At 34.1% G+C, this 18,379-nt stretch overlaps 2 protein-coding genes across 2 annotated transcripts in view; one reads left to right on the plus strand and one right to left on the minus strand.

Annotated features, from left to right (window-relative positions):
* LOC110458040 (F-box only protein 36-like) overlaps positions 1 to 6,965 on the minus strand; it is a 15,203-nt gene extending 8,238 nt beyond the window's left edge. The window contains exons 1-2 of the mRNA XM_021509585.1: positions 6,822 to 6,965; positions 572 to 683 (exon numbers count right to left, since the gene is read on the minus strand). Coding sequence (XP_021365260.1) covers positions 572 to 683; positions 6,822 to 6,923 — 214 coding nt within the window. The 5' untranslated portion in view covers positions 6,924 to 6,965. The remainder of the gene's footprint in view (positions 1 to 571; positions 684 to 6,821) is intronic.
* Positions 6,966 to 7,141: 176 nt separating this feature from the next.
* On the plus strand, positions 7,142 to 16,339 carry LOC110458037 (heparan-sulfate 6-O-sulfotransferase 2-like). Its single transcript, XM_021509582.1, has 2 exons — positions 7,142 to 7,800; positions 12,799 to 16,339. Exons 1-2 carry the CDS (start codon positions 7,310 to 7,312, stop codon positions 13,427 to 13,429), a joined length of 1,122 nt encoding a protein of 373 aa, XP_021365257.1. The 5' UTR covers positions 7,142 to 7,309; the 3' UTR covers positions 13,430 to 16,339.
* The last annotated feature ends 2,040 nt before the right edge of the window (positions 16,340 to 18,379 follow it).

Genomic DNA, 18,379 nt, shown 5'->3' on the forward strand with positions numbered 1-18,379 from the left:
GTACTTCTTGAGAAATAGCGATAACAAACTTTCACTATCAAAATCCAAGATGGCTGCCTGTCGGCCATGTTGTTTATCCGATCTGTCTCAAAAGTTGCCCTGCACAGCTCAGGACCAAGGGGAACCTACATATAAAATATGAGAAAGATCCCTCTGGTACTTCTTGAGAAATACCGATAACAAGAATTGTTTACGGACGGACGACGGACCACGGACGCAGGGTGATTTGAATAGCCCACCATCAGATGATGGTGGGCTAAAAATATCAAAAGGCAATTTCCTATACAATGTGATTGGCTTATGTTTGAAGTTTGCAGATTTAATGCAGAAGTTTTTAAGAAATAAACCTGAAACAAAATTTTTGCAATGAAATGCAATTTTTCGGCATCTTACAAAATGCACCTCTGTACCAAGGTTGACTCATGTGACAGATTTAAAGTTAATACCTGCTACAGGCTTTTTTATTTTAGAAAGATGGACTAAATAAAGTGCATTAATGCAAAAGGCCAAAGACACTGTACCATGCTCTGCTAAAACATCATGATCAACTGTTTGGCAAAAATAGACTTACTGTGAAACTTGTCATCGTCCTTGAAGTCAGCATAATCATCTTTCAACTCAAATGGGTCACTGCGACCTCCACCTCTTGTTGGTGGAACAATCTTCCAAACACGCAGAATGAACTGAAATTATGAAAATAAAATTGATGAACTATAAACATAAATGTACAATTATGGACAATGGTCAATATTCATTTTCATGTTCAACTGATCATGATTTCCCTTCAGATTCCTGTACCTTTTCCTTCTGATTCCTGTCCCCCTATACCCCTCTTCTTCTGATTCCTGTCCCCCTATACCCCTCTTCTTCTGATTCCTGTCCCCCTATACCCTTCTTTTTCTGATTCCTGTCCCCCTATACCCCTCTTCTTCTGATTCCTGTCCCCCTATACCCCTCTTCTTCTGATTCCTGTCCCACCCTATACCCTCTCCTATTGATTCCTGTCCCCAACTTATTTTCTCCTTCCTTTTTTCTTCCCTCCTAGCTTTTTACTTCTCAACCCTATGCATTCTCCTATCCATTTCCTATCCCCATCCTGTGTTTTTTCCGTTCTAGCTGTTTACTTCACCCTCCCTTTGCTGCTTCCAGTTAACATTCTATGCCCGCAATCTCCTTCAAGCTTTATTATGTCCCCACCACCTATGACCAAATGTTCATCCCATACCCCAAAAGCATTGGTAGACAAAAAATACTTACTTACAAGTTTTTACATTTTAATCTGTTTATACTGAAATACCAACCACAATTTTTGTAGTTGACCTCAATACATAACACTATAAAGAAAACAGGATTTAATTGTTTTGAAGGCGATTTTCTATAAATATTGATTTTAAATGCATATAAGGAATAGATTAATGTTCGGTATGTAGAAGAACCCAAGATAATCTGGATAGAACCCCAATTTACTGAATACCTAGTGGTGAACAATGGTAAACCAAGTACAATGTAATTGTTTTGAAATAGTCCTTTGACTGAGTGATTTAGCCTCCTATTGCATAATGAACTTTACCAACCTTTGAACTGTAAGAGTTCAAATGTGTCTTCAGGGGTGAATTGGTTTAAGGTCATAGGAGTGTATTGCTAAACGGAAATAGGAAGTACATCCCTAGTTGAAAATCCAATGTAGGGAGACACTATCACAATTTCCGCATATTCTAATGTTTAATATTAAACTGATGATTAGTGTATGCTTATTAATGACAGAACAGTGTGTTCTTTCAACATTAAAGTATTGCAAAGCAATTCAGGCATTAATTCAGTTGTTTTTTAATCAATGAGTCACATGTGTCCATTTTTCTGTACTTCAGGAAACCGGCTACCTATTTCACTACTGTGAAGTTTTTCAAGAACGATAACTCTTGCATGCACTTACTATGTGTATATGGTTTTATTAAAAAATGTCAATTTTTAATCGTTTATAGATCATTAATTTTACACAATTTTCGCATTATGAAATTTATATACATTAATGCAATACTAATCTATGTTAGTATCATTTTCATTGAAATTATTTTGCAAAAAAATGTGTGTTTCAAATTTTTTTTCACAATTCACTCCATTTTACATAAATTTCCATTTAAATCCTTAAAATTCTGACAACCTATATTTTTTTATGGCAGAAATTTTCTTTACTTCAAAGCAATATAACTACAAAATTTGAATAAATTCTACTGAGAAATGGCGACACAATCCTATTACCTTAAGCATCACATAAACACTAATCCCATGATGTCACTGTATAAAATGTACCTGTATAGCTATATTCACTTTGTTCATTAGATCAATTGTTCAATACAAATGTATCAGTAAGGAATATCTCATCCCAATAATTAATTGATCAGTGGCTGATCACTGAAACGAGTCAGGTGACTTTGACCTGGTAACTGAAACAACAGTCGATGTCCGGTTTCAGTTATACTGGGGAGTTAAATTGTGTAAGGGTTGTATGTGGGGGCTGTTTCAATTCTATCAAAAGTGCATATATCATCATCTATCAACACAGTATGATCAATATCTGTCACCATGGACAGTCATTTGTGTTGTGACTACCCACCCACACAGACATACTAAAATATCCTCTACTGCTTATAATTAACGTGTATGTTATTGTACTACTGAAATAAAAATTATAATATCATATCATTTGCATCTCATTGCTGATCCAATTGTTTCACTTAATTCATTCAAATACTAATAAGTGACTTTAAAATGATAAATAAGCAGTTTTAAGCTACTACAATTACCAAAATATTTTTTATATATTAAAAAAGGACAGTATCAGAATACGGTTGAAAGTTATGAGAAAAAAAAATGAAAAAATATAGACTTTTAAAAACAATCCCTGCCTACCAACCCTATCCTTATTATACATGTTTCATGTGAGTTAGTTTCCACAATGCTGGTTTGTTATTTATTTTCATGCCAAAACACATCAGGTACATTAACTTGATGTTCATTGTCATTAAGTCAGACACTTATTGATTTCCTGGGAATAAATGAAGCATTAATATTTGATATGCAGTTTCATTGCATGACTCTAAAAATACATAATGAATTCTGTATGGAGATGCTATCTAATTGAAAAACAAAAAATCTTAATGAACTGAAGCATGACCAATTCCTACACAATTCAATTTCTACTGATATTATTTACAGTATATTAAAAAGAAAGTGTTTAAAAACTAAAAGAGAAAAGATTCTGTACATTAAAAGCCACGCAGACAAACAGAGACCATGTAACACAATATCTATACTGTTTAGATGTGTCACGTGAACTAAGATATATATACTAAGATGTATATATATGTATATATAGTTACTTTAATTCACAGTTGAATCCAGAAATCATTACAATTTTCACTATAGTATAGATGACCCCACTTGCCTTCAATAGAACTATAGGAAGGATCGGACAAGGCCAAACAAAAAATATTGATTATTCTAGTAACCCTACCTCATGTACCCTCATTTTTGTGCCTACCAAAAACTTGCAAAGAAGCACTGTTAAAGACAAGATCACTCGCCTGTATAAACCATATAAAATCATTTGTGAAAATAAAATTTGTTACCTACATGTACCTGCCTAACCAAATTTTTTCCAACATGTTACAGGAAACACATATATTTTGTTGTTTGGCCTGATGTTTCATGCATATAAAGTATTTCTACTGATGTTAACTAGTTATCTAATCAACAATACTGCAATAATTTAGCGATATAACTTGCAGTAATAATAAGAAAATATGATATATTCCTTAGATAAATTCATATTATCAATATTTCATTCATCATCACTCAATGTCTGAACAACTGACTTATAAAAACATCATACATGTACATGCCAATATAGGGCAAAGGTAAATTAAATGCTCAGGTGTTAGCCTAGTGTATCTATCTGGGTAAGATGTGCGTGACTTAATTGTCATTGATCAATGTTACTGTTTCCTTTCTTCACTAGTAATGAGGATTTTGTAAATATCAACACTAGACCAAAACCGGATCTACAGAGTTCAGATTTTAAGCCAGAGTTTAGACATAGATCTGGATTGGACAGAGTCGGGATATAGTTGTATTACATCTGCTTTTCTCGGGTACTGAAGACTGGGTAATCCTAATGATTTAACGCTTTCCGTACCGTTGTTGTGTACAGACGACAACAATATGTCATCCTGGTCCTCGTTGTCGTGTACAGATGACAACAATATGTCATCCTGGTCCCCGTTGTCGTGTACAGATGACAAAATAATAGATCGTCTCATCCCCACGACAACAGACTTTGATGTAACCTGTCTTATGCAATTAATTGCCGCTAAAATCAGCACCCATCAGATGCAGATTACATGTTTTTCATTATGTGACCTATTGTTTTCGAATTTGCCGCAAGATGTTTGTGTTTGGTGCCTCAAATATAAACTATATGGCGACAACTTAATTTGATACGGACACTCGTAAATTCATCACCAAATATTTATTAAGACTGATGGAAGTAAATATGGATATTTTAATAAAGTCTTGATGAAATCTACTTGTATTTAGAAAAAATAATTAACGACTTCATATTCGTAACCATAATCAATCTCCATTGGGAACCTACACTACAACGCTGTGTTAAATACACGGAATCGTATCATTTGTTGCAGGACAAATGTCGATTTCTTAGTCATAATCAGCTGCCAGTTAGTCCTACAGTAATTCTGCGAAAATGAAGAACAACAACATGAAACAATACAAATATTTGTTCACGGTTGCCTGTTTATTTCTTGCAGCAGTTACACCTCGTTTAAAAAGTACTTTAATAATCCACTATTTTGTTATATATGCTACGGGGCGAGACTAATAATAACATCTGATACAGAATCCAGACCGGATCGAGTTGCGGTATGGAAAGAGATAAGGCGATCTCCATATGTCATATTGGTTTATCCTTTAACAGGGAGTCTTTTGGTGGCTGTTCTCTGGACATTTTCAATCATTATTTGGTCTTTTGTTAATAGTGGATTCCATGTACATGAAGCATATTCCAAAAGTGTCGAATGAGAGATTTATAGTTACACACAGACTTAGGAACATCACCTTGTCGATGAAGTTGAATGATTTAAATATCAGACCTGTTATACTATTGGCCATGGAGACACATTTTACAAATGTTGGCTGAACTTTAACTTGTTGTTGAATGTGACGCACAGATCTTTCTCAGAGACAACTTTGGTAATATGGACTTACTTTTACCATGTTGCAGTGTACGTGGTGTAATTATTTTCATTTTCCTTCAAGCCCAATACACATTTGCTTGCATTTTATTAGGTTGCCTTACAAGCGTCAGCTGTAGGGAATTTCCCTTTAGCTTCGATCAGCGGTAGAGGATCTGGCTGGACAGCCAAGGGTCGCAGGTTCGAGCCACAGCGATGGTAATATCTTTTATCACTATTCCCCGATCCTACTACATACTACAAACTGGTGCCGTTGACCCTCCCAGTTCAACGTAGGAGAACCCTTGGCTGGGAGTAAAAGAACCTGGGTTGATGTTCAAAATAAATGGGGGAATTAGTATAAAAGATGTGCATTGATTACGGTAGGTTGCCTTACAATCGTTAGCTGTAGGGGAATATCCCTTTAGCTCAGCGGTAGAGCATCGAGCTGGAGATCCAAGGGTCGGGCGTTCAAGCCCCATGCAGTGACAGCATAATGCACGACACTTTATCACTATTCACCAACCTACTACATATATATAATAAAAGCTTAAACCCCCTCTACTTCATAGACTGCTATCAAAACCAAATTAAATCCCATATTAAACATTATTGTAGCGGAACTCTACTGGGTTGATCGCCAGCGACCTGCAGGTAGCTCAATTTTTTTAATTAATAGAGTTTGGAAGGTAATATTTGTCCTGTTACACATTTTTTCGCCCAACAAAATACACCCAATAAGGCTAGGGTGGTATAGGGTCGTTTATTTCTTTGGGGTCAAAGGCTTTTATGAAGGAGGCTTACTAAATTGTAGCTGAACTGGACTGGGATGATCACCTGCTAGCTCACTTTTCATGATGCTATTTGTGATTGGCCAAGTCAAAACTTAAGAAAATTTTAGACTTCAGGTCGTCTCATGATTATGGGGCCTGGGCCCGTATTCATGAAACCGTTTTCTTGCTCAAGCATGGATTCTGTGCTCAAACCGGTTTTTCGTTACCCACTTAAAACCATGACAACTGATCAAATAAATAATTGTAAACATTGCAAACAGTATTCTACTTTAAGAACCTTCAAATGTTCTCTAAATCAGAGACGTATACGTCTCTGTCTAAATCATTGACAAAATAAGATTGTTTTGATTATTTATAACCTGAACAAGAAATTAAACTTGAGCACAAAATCAATGTGTGAGCATAACAACGGGATTTCACGAATACGGGCCCTGGTCACTTTCAGTCAACTGCAAGTGAGATTAAAATCCCACATTTGAGACGGTACAAAAATGTACGGAAAATGTGGACGTATGATGAAGTATTGAAGCATGTGAGCTCAGTCATGAGGCCACGACTATTTTATATCAAAAACATTTTAAGATTTTAGCGACATGTATATGTTCACGTGTCATGCACGGGTAGGTTTGTGTTCAAGCTAACACTTGCACGACTTGTGTACCAATGTTACGGGGAACATATATATAATGATAGATCTATACTAGTTATCGGTTAGTTATTTTTTCTAGATGACATATTTAGCAAAGTAAATCAAAAGATAGACAAGAAAATAACAAACCTCCTTCCTTGTCACAAATATGTGGTAAAAATCTTTGCTTGGGGGAGTTGCCACGTCTGGGTGGTCGACCAGAGCGCCATGTTTATCTATCCAAGCGTCCATTTTGAAGCTTCTGCTATCACCATCTCAACCAGATTACGTTAATGCGAGAGTTGAATTCTCTAGTTTTAAAAAAGAATGTTCTTCATAATGATTGACCAACATTTTATAATATCGACAAAATATATAAAGGTTAGAGAATAAAATAAAAATAAAAAATAATTTTAGAAAAACATTTATTTTCGAAATCTTTCTACTAGTATGATAGTTCAAGAGAGATATCGAATGAAGTGAAAATGGCGACCTCCGTGTTTTGTCTGTGACAGACTTTGGAAAACAGAAAGTCGATTCGACGAAATCAGAACTCAGAAATATGTGACAAGACTAACAGTTAATTTTCAATTGGAAATCTGTATTCTATATCCGATCATTGACAGAACCATGTCAAAATGTTCAAAAGGGGATGGCGAGCCTACCTTGTTGTAGTAATTTTCGTTGTCCTGACAATTTTATATATGGGATACATTTGTCAGAATAACTTTTGCTCTTTCTCATCGTCTCGACGCAATGCTGAAGGACAATCTGATGATAGGTTTTCTGACATTTCTAAACTGGTACCAGACACTTTTTCACCGCAAATCGTTGATAGGGAATACCAATTAGATTTGGACGATGAAGACGTTTTGGTATTTTTACATATCCAAAAAACAGGTGGTACCACATTTGGTCGACACTTGGTTAAAAACCTGGATGTGGGAAAACCATGTGTTTGTCGGAAAACAATGAAAAAATGTGAATGTTTAACTCGTAAGAAGACACTGTGGCTGTTTAGTCGCTATTCTACAGGCTGGGCGTGTGGTCTGCATGCGGACTGGACGGAACTGAAGAATTGTGTTGATTCAGCCATGGATAAGCAGGAAGAACTTCACAGAGAAAGAAGGTTGGACTTTTTTGTCCAATGGTTACAAAGCAATTTTATACGAATGATTGCGTTTCTCCCTAAAACCGTTTTGCCCCAGACAATTTCCCCCAAACTCTTTTTCACATCAGCTCATTTTGCCCAAATGCAAGTTTGACAACCATATATATGGCCAAAATTTTCTTTTTGCACAAAAATCTGTTTCGCCCCAAAACTCTTCATCGCCCCCAACTTTTTCATCGCTACAAAATGAACCTATATGATATATCTTGTGAAAGTGGCAGTAATATAATTATTGTCAATTTCACTTTATAATATTTGGGCACTTGGACTAAAGTTTCAACTTGCATTATAGTATGTCAGCTTTTTGTGTTCTTAATCTTGCTGTTTTATGCTAAAGATTCTCTAACATTTTTGTCTTTACATAAAAATGTACTGAAACCTCTTATTCTTAAGTACCGAATGACAGGGTACCAATATGTCTAGGATTTGTTAGGGCTGGTGCCATGATGATATTGAATATAGTAATTTACTAAACAGGCTGTATGTAGTAAATAACTCTCCCCTCCCCTACCCATGCATGACCCATATCGACATATCCGTTTTGTTTTAATTTTCAACCCAAGAGAAAATGCTCATTTTGGAAAGTCAAATACATACTCTCAAGGGTCTACTGAAGGCCCTACCCTGTGACTATTTTCTAATAATTCAGAATGATGCATATACATATTCTTGATTTTTTTTTGCCTTTCATATACATGTAAAAAATGTATATATATAGCACAATATTTCTGAAAAAGAGGGGTAAATATCGTGATTTTGGGGCCCAGATTGATCCCTGCAATTACATCTGTACAATTAAATTAGTGAGGTATGAAAACAAGCTTAAGTTGGCCTATACATGTAGATCTGCTGATGTGTATATATACGATATTCATGGCCAAGGAAATATGCACACGTGCATCTGACATGGATGACAATTCATGCAAATAGAAACGTATATTATGCATGACCCAAATTCTCAAGTGTAGGCGTAGGCCTGTTAAAATGAGTGGTATATACATGTATATGCATACACATACATTTTGTAATTGCCAAAAGTTTCCATGGGGAGATTTTGCTTTCCCAAAATTAAATTTTAAAACAACAATAATATGTGTGTGTATATATATATATATATGCAATGTACCCCAGAGACAAAATATTCCTTTAAAATGATATATTAGTTACATATTTTGAGTTGTTATTTCAGAAGAAATCATTTTATCTTAGAATAATATATATATATGTAGGAATAGTTTAGCAAATTTACTGGTTGAAATAACTTAACTTAAGGGTCAAAAATCGGGTGTCTCCCTTCTAAATAGGGAGAGTTGGGATATATACAATTTACATGCATTGTACATAAAAAACAGAACTCCAGACTTTCAATGACCAAGGATTTGGGTCATCTTGATCATTATATGTAGATAAAATTTTTGCTGCACAATTTTTGCACATCCCAGCATCAATTACTTGAATCGGTACATTGATATTGATCACATGTAATAACTGTTATGGTGTCATTTGTTATGTAGTTACATACAAGTATATACAATAATGTACATTTAAGTGATCGAGGGCATTATGCATTATTAGTGGCTTAATTATTAAGGATTAATCCCATATGCATGCTGCTGCAAAAAACTGTGACTCTTGGCGTTGGGAACTGTTTTCTCCGACATGACTTTGAATATATATAGCTTTATATTTGTTATTTTAAATCATTCTGAAAAGTAAACCCTCAAATACAATGTTAAATTGTGTATTGCTAATATCCAACAAGACTCGTATGAGCTCTTGATTAGGGTAACAATACTGGTTTGATGCATATGAGACTTGTTTATTTAACTAGCTTATATATATATATATGCAGTAGGTATAATTATGACATGATATATAGGATATTTTCAATTGGAAAAAGTTCTTTATCTCTTCTTTATAGTACATGTGTGTGTAAGATGCTGTTCATATCTATACAAGAAACAAAAATCTCTGTTAAAAACATTTATAAATGTACATGTAACATAGTCTATTTAAAGTTTCCATTTGTATACAGTATATATATGCACTGTTCAGTTTGTCAAGAACAAAATATTCCTTGTTGACATGTACAGTGTATTATCAATTTATATATATGTATATTTAAATTCACCAACTTGTGCAAAGGAACTTACAGCTCTTAGTCTATATAGTATAAATGATGAACTGGGATTTTTTTTTTATTTTCATATTTTTGCACCCAGGCTATCAAACCAGGTGAAATCTTGTATTCTACATCATTATACTTTAATTTCTGTGGACATGCTATATATATAGGGGCCATTAATGCTGTACATGTGATACAGGGTTTTTAAAGTGGTCCTACTGTACCATCATCAGAGGATGTTGTCATTGCAAAAAAAACTTTTATTTATATATGTTGATTATTGATCTGATGTATTCTAATCCTACGTATGCAGTCAGGTCTACTCTGAAGAGGAGGCTCTTAAAATCGTGCTAGGGATATATAGCTCCTGTGTATATTTAAAAAGATTACTGTGTAGGCCAATACTAATTAATGCCACTGACTCAAGTGTAAGAGGAAGTGACCTACATGTACATATGTAATTAAGTATGTTTGTCATTACAGGGCAGGTTGAGTGGGCGGGTTACATATACAGTATTGATATAATGCCAGCTTATATAATTATGCACTTGGTTTTAGAAAATTACAAAGAAAAGGGAAAAAATCATGGCGTTCATGATATTAATCATTAAAGTTTTGGTACATTAAAGTTCCTAGATGGCCTAGCTTTAGCTTGGGCCCCTACAGAATCTGAGTTTTTTTCTGTCTTTAATTACAATTAGTGGACATTGGAGAAAAAAATGATTTGCTGCCCCCATTGCAACTCCTAATATTTCTTTTCTCTCCTACACTACCCAATCTAATTAAAATCAGACTCTCCTACACTACCCAATTTAATTAAAATCACACTACCCAATCTAATTAAAGTTAGACTCTCCTACCCTACCCAATCTAATTAAAGTTAGACTCTCCTACCCTACCCAATCTAATTAAAGTTAGACTCTCCTACACTACCCAATTTAATTAAAATCACACTACCCAATCTAATTAAAGTTAGACTCTCCTACACTACCCAATTTAATTAAAATCACACTACCCAATCTAATTAAAGTTAGACTCTCCTACCCTACCCAATCTAATTAAAGTTAGACTCTCCTACCCTACCCAATCTAATTAAAGTTAGACTCTCCTACACTACCCAATCGAACTAAAATTAGACTCTCCTACACTTCCCAATCTAATTAAAGTCAGACTCTCCTACACTACCAATCTAATTAAAGTTAGACTCTCCTACACTACCCAATTTAATTAAAATCACACTACCCAATCTAATTAAAGTTAGACTCTCCTACACCACCCAATCGAACTAAAATTAGACTCTCCTACACTCCCCAATCTAATTAAAATTAGACTCTCCTACACTTCCCAATCTAATTAAAGTTAGACTCTCCTACACTACCCAATTTAATTAAAATCACACTACCCAATCTAATTAAAGTTAGACTCTCCTACGCTACCCAATCTAATTAAAATCAGACTCTCCTACACTACCCAATTTAATTAAAATCACACTACCCAATCTAATTAAAGTTAGACTCTCCTACACCACCCAATCGAACTAAAATTAGACTCTCCTACACTACCCAATCAAACTAAAATTAGACTCTCCTACACTACCCAATCTTATTAAAATTAGTCTCTCCTACACTACCCAATCTAATTAAAGTCAGACTCTCCTACACTACCAATCTAATTAAAGTTAGACTCTCCTACACTACCCAATTTAATTAAAATCACACTACCCAATCTAATTAAAGTTAGACTCTCCTACGCTACCCAATCTAATTAAAATCAGACTCTCCTACACTACCCAATCTAATTACAATTAGACTCTCCTACACTACCCAATCTAATTAAAATAAGACTCCTACACTACCCAATCTAACTAAAATTAGACTCCTACACTACCCAATCTAACTAAAATTAGACTCTACTACACTACCCAATCTAATTAAAGTTAGACTCTCCTACGCTACCCAATCTAATTAAAATTAGACTCTCCTACACTTCCCAATCTAATTAAAGTCAGACTCTCCTACACTACCAATCTAATTAAAGTTAGACTCTCCTACACTACCCAATTTAATTAAAATCACACTACCCAATCTAATTAAAGTTAGACTCTCCTACCCTACCCAATCTAATTAAAGTTAGACTCTCCTACCCTACCCAATCTAATTAAAGTTAGACTCTCCTACGCTACCCAATCTAATTAAAATCAGACTCTCCTACACTACCCAATTTAATTAAAATCACACTACCCAATCTAATTAAAGTTAGACTCTCCTACACTACCCAATCTAATTAAAATTAGACTCTCCTACACTACCCAATCTTATTAAAATTAGTCTCTCCTACACTACCCAATCTAATTAAAATTAGACTTGTAATTCCGCTCTTCTACGATACACTCCGATATACTATACTTGTATTGGATTGTAGTGTATCGTAGAGGAGCAGAATTACAAGTGTGATTTTAATAAGATTGCTACAGCACCCCTTTCTACTTTTTGGTGTTCTTGTTACTGGCATTTGTTTTCATGACATTAGATCATGTTGTGAAGACTTCAAACGTTTAACCATGACCCATGACCCAATATAGTCCCTATGTGGGTGCCAAACACTGTTAGATTTAATAACAGAGGTAACTGTTTCATGTGTTCAAAATGTCTTGTGTCATGTATGATTCAAGCTCTAGTCAGCCTCAGACAGAGATAAAACATGTTTGTTTTCTGTAAAACAAATCCTGGTTTGTGAACATTTTTAATCGTTTGCACATCAGATTTAATTTGTACCTGCTCATATAATTGTTTTCAAGAATACACTGTACATTACTGTTGTTTATATTTCAGGTACCATTACATCACAATTCTTCGAGATCCTATTGGACGTTACCTGAGCGAGTTCAAACATGTGCAGCGTGGCGCCACCTGGAAAACAGCACGTCTTTTTTGTAATGGTCGGCAAGCAACATTAGAGGAAGTTCCTTTTTGTTACGAGGGAGAAACGTGGGAAAATGTTGACCTAAGAAGCTTTTTGAATTGTAAATATAATCTGGCAAACAATCGACAGACTCGCATGCTAGCTAACCTCAGTAAGATCAATTGTTATAATAAAACCGGACTCTCGGATGAAGAACGGGATCAAAAAATGTTAGAAAGTGCAATCGAAAATCTCCAGAACTTTTCTTTTTTCGGACTTACAGAGTTTCAAAAAGAAACGCAGATGTTATTTGAACACACTTTCAATCTTAAGTTTATTGAGGATTTTGAACAGCACAACGCCACACACAGAAAACGACTCCCCATTAGTGAAGAAAACATGTTTAAAATCAAGGAGTTCAATGATCTGGACATGAAGCTTTATCAGTTTGCGAGGGAGTTATTCCAGCGTCGCGTAGAGAAAATGAAGGAAGATCTGAGGGAGGAAATACAAGACAGTACAAATGATCAGGAAATTGTGGCATTTTCTGGTGACACGTAAGCAAAGTAATATGTTTCAACAGATCGTGTTTGATTTATTGCAAGTTTTGTTGAGAGATGATGGAATTTATAACATAGTAGTCATTGATCATGCATGACTGGTGATGTTGTATTTCTATGAAAGTTTGAATGCGATATTAGTAGAAAATATAATACGAAAGATACACAAATCATGTTTGTATATAATACACATGAACAGAGGACATATCAGTTGTGGTACGTTTGTATGTAATTAACCTGTCATGATATGATACATAATTATATGATAAGTCTAAAACGTTGCTTTTTTGGAAGGCCATAGCTTGTTAGACTGGTGCTCCATAGGGAGGCACTTACTCCATAGGAGTTTTCAAAGATAACCTCCCACACCTATACCAGTAGTTATATATACACCAGTAATAATCATAGATTATTTAGCTGAAGTAAAAAGCACTCAAGGTTTAGAAAAGCCCAAATATTGATAAAAAGGTCTCTTTATGCCATGAAATTTTACAAGAATATCTTGAAAAGGTCAAATGAGCCTTGAATTTGATTTAGTGATCATTAAACTGTCTCTGTACTTAAATTTTGGTGGTTCTATGGTGTTATTCTCATAAAATTGAATTCAGGAAATATAAGAAATAATTTTGAGTTAAGTTCTGGTTTTTGGACTCCTGTCTAGTGTTAGATTTTAAGGTTGTTTGGTGTTTAATGGTGAGTTTAATGACATCCATGTATCACATCTAGATTATTCTAGTTTGAGAATCTGCAAATGGTGAGAGATTTTAAAAGCTTTAATTTCACTGAAAAATGCCATACAAAAGCCCTAAAAAGACTTGAATTTCACTTGAAAATTCTGGTATTAACCCTGGTACTAGTATAATGATTGGAAAATGAAACTAGGGACATGATGTTATCTGAACTATCACATAGAGACAATAAAAAATTCTTATTACAGCTTTGTTACGTCCTAATTCAATGGATTATTATACTTTAATGATATTAAATATAACCATAAACAAACTACATCTGTTTCTTTAAAAAAGTTCCTTTGAAATCTGTAAATTTTGAAATGTCAGTATACATTATTGAGAAGCAAACAGGTTGTACAATGTACAAGGTAGTTATATTTTTTAAATGCGGTCCAAGTTTGTCTCTTTGTTGGTTAAAATCTGAGGTTGATGTATAAAGAGATGGTTGTTATGTATTAATGTTGAAGCTATGGTATGACAGCTGTATGTGCTAATAAACGGTCCTGATGTGTCACAAACTTGACGCAAGTTGTACATGTTTTTTAATGTAAACCCACTCAAGTGGGCAATAGTTGTATTTTTGTATATCTTACCTGTATATGAATCCTGTATAACCTGTTGACATTGTATTGTATATATACATACACCAAATATTTTTTTCTCTTAGAAAATGTGATTGCTTGTACAATGTACTGTATTAACTAAGTGAAACCATTGTATGGAAATGTACATAGTGAATTAGTCACTAAGTTAGAAGCAAATGTGAATCTGTTTTGAGAATGCCTGTATATGTCAGTAAGTGTTACTGGTGTGTCAGGGCACGTTCATTGTACATGTATCTCCTTTAAGATAACTGTATGTTAGATATGGGTTATACTAGGTGGTTAAATTTTATACACACATCACAATGCAGTTGTCTTGATAAACAAAACAATTGCTTGCTATAAGTAACAATCAGCTGTTTTTGCCCTTTGTTATTCTGCAGAAGGAAGGCACACAGACTTATCAAAACAGATATTTTATATTTATATGTGTTTATAAACATATATTTAATTCAGTACCTTTGCATATCTGTATACTTTTCATTTATGGGTTTGCATCATGATGGAAGGGTTGACAGCAGGTTGTTTGTTATTTACTAGTACTTTGTATATGGTATTTCTATGTTTGATCGGTACACAGACCTATGGGTATTTTCTAAAGTCTTACAATACATGTACAACTTTCTATAATACTGCATGATTTAGTTTATAAAAGAGGAAGATACTTTATAGCAGGTTTAATTTGCATGTATATCAACTGTAATTCACTTATTTTGTAGTATATATATTTTTTCTCATTAATTTAAGAGGAAAATATCACAAATTGTAGCAGCTCGATGTACTAATTCATACATATACTTTTTCTTTTGTGTATTAAGATACTTGCAATGAATTTTTTGAAGAACAATAACAAAAATACATGAACAGTTTATAGAATTTGTACTAGAAAAGATCATCGCAATGTCCAAAGTTAAACAAATAATTCAAGACCTTTCTGCTCTCTTCATTAATTAATCCCTTCCTGAAAAAAAAAAATGTTTTCTGAATTTTTTACCTTTTCAATAAAAAGTGAATGTACATGTTAGTAAATTATAATTGATAAGAAAAATCCTGTACTGCTGTAGAGAAAAATGTCAAGCAGTAGAATTGAGTAGAACTTTGAAGTAGTAGGCCAAGCCTGAAAACAGTGGCTGTGAAACATTTCTTTTTTGGTGTGATAAATTGACTCCACAGTTTTGTTGTATGGACATAATATAGTGTTTGTGCTCTAATCCTTTTTAAGAAATGGTTACTATTCCTCGGTATTGTAATGACACTTGTTATATACTGTGCAGATGAAAGAGTAACAACTAAAGTTTAAATGAAATCCACAAATAACCAAAGATTCAATGTTGTTGTACTTACTATTAATTGGATAACTGGATTGTGTCCCTTTATCTAAGATTGCTCAGTTGACATTTTTTTAATTGGATATTTAAGATTGCTCAGTTGATTTCACGGGTTAGTTGTTTATTAGGTTACTGGTCCTGATCATAACTTATAATAATAGTTTGAGGTTCATATAAACCGCTTTATCACAACCTAGTTCATAGGTCGTCACAAAGCGGTTCACAAATTATTATCTGTAGTTATAGGGCCTTTGTAACTAGCCAATATTTTTCTCAACTCCCTGGTGGGGCAGCTAACATTCAACAATTCTAGCACTGCCCAACCACGAATTGCCTTGAATCTGCAACCCTTCAGTCACGAGCCCGGCGTCCTACCATTAGACTACCGTGCCTCCATGTTTGCCTTAAGTATTGTACAATAACCGTGGTGGCCAAGTGGTTAAGGTGTCTGACATTCTGCTACCACTGGCTCTCCACCACTTGGTCACAGGTTCTACGTTGGGCAGTCACCAGGTACTGGATAAAGGTCGGTGGCTTTCCTCCACTAGCAAATTAAAACCTGTCATGCCCTTAAATGACCATAGTGCTAATAGGATGTAAAACACAAACAAACCAAACCAAACCTTGGTAGTCAAGTACAAAATACTACACAAGCTTTTATAGATGTCCTCAATGTCTAGTAAACTGAACAAGACACAAGAGACTTTCATCCCCGTTGTCTAGTATACACTAGGCAAATTATTTTGTGGCTGATTTTGTTGTTTTAAAGGCAACAAAATGATGAATCGATAGAAAAGAAGATAAAAAGTGTAAAATTTAGTTTAGATAATAAATTAAAGTTAAAATATCAAGATATTCACATTTTTTTTTTTCAATTTCTACTCAAGTTGAACAGCATGAAACTAATCTGGTTTTCTTGTTTTATTTGTCCATACCACTCACCAGATTAACCTTGCCTGTGCAAATGAATTCAGACACAAGCAATCTACCACAACAGCAGACATTTTTGATGTAAAATTACGCACAACAATGTTGCATTAAGAATTCACCTTAAGCTTGGTCTGTGATGACGAACATGCAGTGGCAAAACTGTATTGTTTAACTGTAGCTTTGTATTATGAAGACTTGCACAAGGTCCAGTATTGAATGCCTGATAGTAGCTAGACTTACACAAGTTCCGGGTATTAACTAACGTGTTCATTCAGATATGATTATTGAATATATCCTTGGTCGATTTCATGGGCTGATGAATTGTGTTGATCTTGAGAATAATTCAAGTAGTTCATTAACTTTTTCTCAAAAGCAATAGTTCATCTAAGTTGTTCCTGTTTTATCTGAGTATAAGAAAACTGGTTTAAATAAAATCATGTGTACAATAACATTGTTTGCTATGCTTTTAGCTTGCAATAGATAAATTGAAATTCCAGTTTCACTTTTCAATTGTCTATTGTGTGTCCCTTTCAAACTAATTTGTTCATATGTAACAATATCTTGTCTTAATTTCAACTTTTAAACCATTAAAGATATTATGATCTGAAAGATGTACAGTTCCCTGTTATAATGATACAGTGACCTTCACATTTTAAGTCAAAGTCAAATTGGTGCTAAATTTCCAGTGAAGTCTTGTCTGGTTTGTAAATTTAAACTGCCAATGATATCATGATGAAATTTGAATCATTCATGCATGACCCACTGAAGGGTCGTATTTAGCTACACTTTGTATATATAAAAGTAACCTCCACCTCTAGGCCATACGTTTTAGGTCAAATTTTTTCATATTTAGGTCAAATGATTGCATTTTGTCACTAAATTGCCACAAGTTTTAAACTGTTATAGATAACTTGATGAAACCTGAGGTAAAATTGTACCTAAATCACCCATAGAAGATGTGAAGTTCAATGTGACGGTATGTAGGTCATAGTGAACCTTACCTTTAAGTAATGACCAAATAAGAACAAAACAAATATGCATATTGGCTAATAAGGGGACACACAAAAGGTGTTCAAAAAACAAATTCCAATTCAATGAATGAATTCCTGATCTTGAAGCCCATCAAAGGTCAAATATCTAGTTGTGAAAATTGAAACACTTTTGTATGTATTAAATAGAAATTACCTGTCATTGTTGCTGTTTTATTTAATGTTTTAATTGAATGTACACATAATGGAATGCAAGTCGTTATTAAAATACATAAATGATGATTTGCAAGATATAGCCACAAAAATGTTTATTTCACCTACTTATATATAAACTATATTTATTTTACAACAAATATGAAACAAGTTATTTC

Source organism: Mizuhopecten yessoensis, unplaced genomic scaffold (genome assembly GCF_002113885.1).
Source record: "Mizuhopecten yessoensis strain PY_sf001 unplaced genomic scaffold, ASM211388v2 scaffold9409, whole genome shotgun sequence".
NCBI lineage: Eukaryota > Metazoa > Mollusca > Bivalvia > Pectinida > Pectinidae > Mizuhopecten > Mizuhopecten yessoensis.

What these genes read in the sequence shown, in the direction of transcription:
- LOC110458037 (XM_021509582.1), top strand. Translation starts at nt 7,310, where the DNA reads ATGTTCAAAAGGGGATGGCGAGCCTACCTTGTTGTAGTAATTTTCGTT. An exon ending in GAACTTCACAGAGAAAGAAG is followed by an intron (nt 7,801 to 12,798) that starts GTTGGACTTTTT and finishes TTTATATTTCAG; the next exon opens with GTACCATTACATCACAATTC.